The sequence below is a fragment of the Meles meles genome, chromosome 15 (genome assembly GCF_922984935.1).
Source record: "Meles meles chromosome 15, mMelMel3.1 paternal haplotype, whole genome shotgun sequence".
In the NCBI taxonomy this organism is placed as follows: Eukaryota; Metazoa; Chordata; class Mammalia; order Carnivora; family Mustelidae; genus Meles; species Meles meles.
In genome coordinates this window covers 83,126,053-83,132,874 of record NC_060080.1, presented here as the reverse complement: position 1 = coordinate 83,132,874, position 6,822 = coordinate 83,126,053, and the positions used below count along the sequence as shown (strand labels likewise).

At 38.4% G+C, this 6,822-nt stretch overlaps 1 protein-coding gene across 1 annotated transcript; it reads right to left on the bottom strand.

The window, feature by feature from the left end:
* Positions 1-267: 267 nt before the first annotated feature.
* Positions 268-927, bottom strand: LOC123925919 (DNA polymerase epsilon subunit 4-like). Its single transcript, XM_045979545.1, has one exon. The coding sequence runs from the start codon at positions 922-924 to the stop codon at positions 577-579; it is 348 nt and encodes a 115-aa protein (XP_045835501.1). The 5' UTR covers positions 925-927; the 3' UTR covers positions 268-576.
* Between the last annotated feature and the right edge of the window lie 5,895 nt (positions 928-6,822).

The following is a 6,822-nucleotide window of genomic DNA, read 5'->3' as shown; positions in this document are numbered from 1 at the left end:
TTAGTATGTGCATTATATCTCAATAAAGCTATTAAAATTTAACTGATTTTAAATCTAGGATCACATTTATTTAAACTTCTGAAAACCTTAAGTGACATCCCATAAATTCTGAAATCACATTCTGGTGACATATTGGGAAAAAGCATAGAAATCAAAGGACTGGGGTTTAGAACCGCTGGCAAGAAAGATCAGATGGTCTGTGACTGGGCATGGTGGCTTTCCAGTCATCATGGCAAGGACAAAGGCAAGATTATAAAACACACTAGGTTGAAACTGATCAGAGACCTTTATTATGGTCCTCATCATTCATTAGGCAACCTACACAAATCAATTTCTTTTCCTCTGCCTCAACAGAGGCTGCATCCAAGCCTGAAATGGAAGACATAGTAGTGGAAGACCTTGTAAAGAAAAGCTAACAGGTGAGATCTCTGCTTATCCCAGTTTAGATGATGGTAGAACAGGAAAAGCATGTAAGTACAATATTCCAAATAGTCTGTTCTTCAAGGCAGAGGCCTGCAGGAGAGGGGCTGGCCAGAGGCTGCAGGTGAAAGCTCACAAAACTGCCGAGCTCAGCCATCAATCCAAAGTTCCTTCCAAAAAAGCAAATTCATCCACAGCTTCTATTGCATTATCCAAATCTCTCCTCTGGAGGGTTTTCCTCTTTCCTTGTTGAGCACAGCAGTAGGCATCTTTTGCAATGGTCTCCACAAACAGTTCCGCGGCTCGTGCCAGAATGAAGATGGCTTCCTGTCCCGCGAGGGTTACGTCGGGGTCGGCCTTCACCAAAGCCTTCACTCGCGCTAAAGGCAGCCTGGAGAGACGAGCCCCGGGCGCGCTCCTCGGGGCTTGGGGCTGCGTAGCAGCCGCCTCCCCGCTGGGCCCCTCCTCCTCCCGGGGCGTCCCGCTCCCAGCCGCCGCCGCCATCCGGGACCCGATTTGGCATAGCCCCACAGCATTTCCTTAAGCTCACTTTTGATTGGACAAAGCTAAAGAAGGCTGTCCTTATTGAGTCATTTGCTTTAACAAATTGGCATCTAGAAAATTTGTAAGCAACTTGTAACAAAACCTAACAGAATTTTAGTTGAGCTGTTTTTAAAATAAGATTTCTCTATCTTAGAATTTTCAACAGCAGCTTACCTCCTTTATAGACAGACCAAAAAAAGGAAAGTTCTTGGTGCCTTCCCTTGGGGGAAAAATGCCTTAATTTTGAATATGTAAGAAAAAGAGTGTTATGAATATTTTATCTTATCACAGATACATATAGCTATTACTTGGCTTCTTTGTGAACTTCACAGCTGGAGTTACAGACTGATGATCATGTCATGTACCGTCCTAATCTCCATGGCAGTTGTCCACATGAGTTATTTAACTGAAAAATATATTCAGACTCTCGAATACGTTATGTATGTGTTCATTCTTTTAGTCTTCAAGGGTAAGGCAAAGCTCAATGCCAATTAGTCTTGAAGCTTCTTAGAGGGGTGAACAGGGGCAGGAACTACTCTTGTTTCTCACAGGGCTGAGCTTATTATAAGAACTAAATTAAAATCAAAACAGAGGTCCATGGGTAGCTCAGTCATTTAAACATCTGGTTCTCGATTTTGGCTCAGGTCCTGATCTCAGGGTTTTGAGATGGAGCCCCGCATCAGGCTCCACACTCAGCATGGAGTCTGTTTGAGATTCTCTCTTCCTTGCCCTCTGCCCCTCCCCTCCTCAGCAGAATCTTAAAGAATTAAAAGCAAAATAATAGGTTGTAGAAAATTAATCTCTAATTTTTTTAAAGATTTTGTTTATTTGAGAGAGAGAGAACACGAGTGAGAGAGCACATGCAGGGGCAGCAGCAGAGAGAGAGGGAGAAGCAGATTTCCCAATGAACAGGAAGCCCACTGTGGGGCTCTATCTCGGGCCTCTTACATCATGATCTGAGCTGAAGGCAGGTGCTTAACCATCTGAATCACTCAGGCATCCCTTATCTCTAATTTCTAACCTAGTTGTTGAGCAAATTATTTGAGGGTTAGTGGTCTCTCCTATCCAATGTTGATAGAGTAGTTACTTAACTGTACCCCCATCATAAATAAAAGCAAGCATTTATGGTATGCTCTTTCAAATTAAAAGGCAGAAGGCAGAACCCCCCACTCCAAACATGCACACATGAGTGCACACACACACACAGACTCTGAAAACCAGCAACCTGAATCTGAATCTCTTCAAAAGGCATATGGGACGATGAAGATTTTAAGAGTCACCTATGACCCTTACCTATAACAAAACAAGGAGATAAAGGGTAATATAAACTATAAATGTAATAGGGAAAGCATTCTGAACGGCAGAGCCAGACTCAGAACTCAGGCTGCAACAGAGAGAGGCAAGGGTTGAATGTCAGAAAAAGATCACAGTGCAGGTGAGATGCTGGTGGAGGAGGGAAACATTTCTTCACCTCTTAGGGTGCCTGGCTGAGTCAAAAAATTAAACTGACAGAGGCAGCTTAACAGAGAAAAGAACACTGTTCTTTAATGTAAGTTGGAAATCACAGAGCAGCCTTCGAAAGAAATAAAAGGCGAAGGAAACAGATCTGTGTATTTTTATTTTAGGTCTGAGGAAGACTGGATGGTCATGGAGGAACATGATAGGTTAAGGAGAATGAAGTCAGTATAGTAAATGGGTGTTGTTTTGTCTTTGGAGATAATGATGTTCCTTTCCTTGGGTACCTTCCAGGTGTGTGGGGGGAGCCTCTGATGTGAGGCCTCTATGACCTCTTTCAGAGAAGAGGGGTGAGGGATGTGGAGGTCAGAGTGACCTTTCTGCATCTGCTTGTTTCTCAAAGTCCTTCAGCTTAAAATATGCAATATGTAATATGCCATATTTGGGAATAGTATGTCCTGTATTTTCCCCATCACGGTGGTGGAATGAGAAGACAACCCCAGGAGAAGAGGGGCTCTCTTGAGTAGGGAGATGTTGAGAATAGGCCTGAGAACTTGAGGATCAGATCACTGGCTAATGTGGGATTAAAATGCCTCTGGACCTCCCCCTGCCTTATGTTTTCTCTCTCTCTCAAATTAATAAATGGAATCTAAAAACAAAAGAAGAAGAAGGAGAAGAAGAAGGAGAAGGAGAAGAAGAAGAAGGAGAAGTAGAAGAAGAAGGAGAAGGAGAAGCATCTTAAAATTCATCAGACGGGAGGTGTGAACCTTCCAGGGGAAAGAGAGCCAACAGTGAGGCCCGAGGAGGAAGGAAAGAAATGTGGCAAAAGGCTATGTTACAGGAAGAAAAGACTATTTCTCATCACAAGGCACTTTGATGACCCTGCAAATTAGAACACAATGAAGAAGCAGACCCCACTTCCATGTGGGAGGGGAGGAAAGGAAAGAAAAATACTTAAATGTTATAAGGAGTGGGCTAAAAAGAAATGAAGAAGAGTATAAGACACTGCAGAAAAACACATAACAGATTTGAATAATAAGGAAGATACTCGTTCAGGGATACAACAGTATAACATAAATCTGCCCATTCTTCTGAATCAGTATGCAAACGGAATACAATCAAAATAAAAATACCAATGAGTTTGGTTTATTTTTCCCTTGGGCTAGATATTTGATTCTAAAATTCATATAGATTCCTTAAAAATATGTAATAATAGCCAAGGAAACTTGGAAAAGAAAGTGAAGGGGTTTTCACCCAATAAAAAGTATTATAATATTCCATCAAGCTTCTGCAGTTAGAGCAATGTGGAAATGCTCCATGAGCATACAGACCAGTGGGACAGAGTAGAAAGTCCAGAAATAGATTGATTGATTGATTGATTGATTGATTTTAAAGATTTTATTTATTTATTTGACAGACAGAGGTCACAAGAGTAGGCAGAGAGGCAATCAGAGAGAGAGGAGGAAGCAGGCTCCATGCTGAGCAGAGAGCCCAACTTGGGACTCGATCCCAGGTCCCTGAGATCATGACCTGAGCTGAAGGCAGAGGCTTTAACCCACTGAGCCACCCAGGCACCTCAGAAATAGATTTAACTATATGGAACACTTGTATGTGATAACAGATGAATCTCAAATTATTGGGGAAATTATGAACTTTCTCAGAAATGCTGTTAAGACACTTAGACTCACTGATGAAAAAGTAAAATTGGATTTATACTTCACATAAGAAGAAATCCCAAATGATCAGTGATCTAAAGGTAACATTGAAACCATGTACATGCTCAAATAGAACATAATCTTGGAGGGAGGAAAAACTCAAAATCCAGATACCATAAAAGATTGATAAAATCAACTCTGTTTCCATATGGGTGTAAGCATGTGTTTCAGTGTAGTGAATAGAACAGAAGGAACCATCAAAGCTAAAATAAAATAATATGCTTAAGAATTTAAGTGTGTTAATCAAAATACTTCACCTATTTTCAGGTGAATAAAAACAGAGCAATATCCAGATGGAACTTTGTGAAATTTAGAAATCTAGGGCAAAAGGAATATCCTCCAATTATTCAGGCAGAAAAAGTCAATTTACCTAAAATAAAGTAAAATAATCTTTGTCTCAGACTATCCATAGTAACGAACATCAGATATGAACAAAAGTGTCATTTACAGAGATTTAAAGGGGAAAGGTTGTAACCAGGAGTCTAGACTAATCAAGTTTTCCTTCATCTGTAAAGGCAAAAACAAATAGTCAAGGCTTTAGAAAGTAGTTCATTTCCATGATGTGTCTTTCCTTAATGACAAAATAAAACAACAAACCCCCATGCTGAATATGTATAGCATCAAAGCAAAGCAAAAATCTTGAGAATGTGGGAATTACAGCAGATAAATTAGAGAACATTCAGACATTTTTTAAAAAATGTAATAGGTATTGAAAAAATAGTTGAAAACATAGTGCTTATGTTTTTTAAATGTTCCTGAAAGTCAAAGTGGCCCCTTTCTCTCCATCCCCACCTTTAAATTACAGATTATTGGCAACAAAAACTAAGAATTAGATGGAGGAGAAGAACAAGGGAATGCAAAGCTGCTAATTTTCTAATTTTACATCAAGAAGTACAAAGAGAAAGAATTTTTGGCAACAGTAATGAAATAAATGTTATTGCAAGTGCATGTTTTAAGATTCAAAAGAACTTATCAGATAATTAAAAGTATAGTATGCACCCTTGTATATTGTATACATCATTGTTAGATATAAAAAAGTATTAAAATAGTCAACTTATTTAAATAAAGAGAGAGAGAGAACAAGAAGAAAAGAGCAGGCCAACAGGAAAACAAAGATATAAAATGCTAGCTCTCTAACGTTGATTGATTACTTTAAACCGGGGAGGTAGGGTTGGGAGAGGGGGAGAGGGGTTATGGACATTGGGGAGGGTATGTGCTATGGCGAGTGCTGTGAAGTGTGTAAACCTGGTGATTCACAGACCTGTACCCCTGGGGATAAAAATACATTATATGTTTATTAAAAAAAAAACCTAATTCATAGGTTAAATTGGGGGATGAATAGGATAATGCTCAAAAAGTACTTAGCAGTGCGTGGTTCATAAAGTTCATGCAATGCTCCTCCTGCTACTGATTATTACTATTGTTATTACTAATCACCATCATTAACAATTAGGTATGGTCATAGATATCACCTACAAAAATAAATTTAAATGGATGAAGTTTGATAAACTGTTTTAACCCTTCTTATTAAAAGAAAAAGATTAATGCTGTAAGTAAAATTTAAAAAGTAAAATAAAAAAAAGAGAACTGAAAGTGAAAGCATGTGAAAAGATACATCAAAGAAACACAAACCAAAGGAAGCACAACAAGAACCCAAGGGGAAGAGCACACCACATTGCCAAGGGGGTCAATGTACATGCACAATGGAAAACTCAGTGAGAGGATCAAGTTGTCATGAAATTTAATGTGCTAAAAGTGTATCTCTAAAATAAATCACATAAAAGCATTGCAAAATACAAGAAATAAGAGAATTTTAAACATGTTATCTTCAAGAATCATAAATCAAAAAGACCAAAATAAAAAGTCTGTAGAGGATTTTAATAATGTAATTAACAAGGTCTAGTTAATATATATTAAACATTCTACCTTACCTTACATATATATAATAGTTAATACATATTAAACATTTTAATGTGGAAATGTTCTTGAAATGTCCTCAGTGCAAAAAAAAAAAAAAGCTGGTTTTATTAAAGCATGAGGAGAGGACCTGTGGTCAGAAAGACCTGCACTGGGAACATGAGGAGTGGCCCATTATATACTTTCAAGTTGGGAGGGAATCAGGGATACCATAATTCTCCAAGGAATTTTGGAAGCGAGGTTTCTAGGACCTTGAGGGAGGTAGCTATTGTTGGGAAAAAGTCATTTATTACTGTCTAATAAAACCTTAGTCATGAGACCCTTCAGATGTGTATCAGTAGGTCATCCATGTTTGGAGGTTGATTGCTAACATAGATCTTGGGGGGTAGAGATTAAAAAAAAAGTTTTCAAAAGAATTGTTACTATGTTCAGACTTAAAGAATTTGGGGTGTGGAGACAATGTTAAACACAGAGTACCTTTTGCCTTTTGGAAAGTGTGGACATTGAGGCAGCTGGCTCCCAGAGGAAGGTCGCTCTCCTTGTTTCAAGGAGTAGTCAATGGGCTGTAAGTAAGGACATTTAATTTTTTCCTTTTGCCTTTGTTACATCAGATTCAATATACCCTTCTAGGTTTTTGGAAAATACTAACTGAAACACATATTTCATATAGTTTATAAGATTTTCATAATATTTTATTCATACATGACAGTCTCTGGCCACAATGTGATAAAAATAAAAATTAATACTGGTAAAACATTTAAAAGAATCCAAC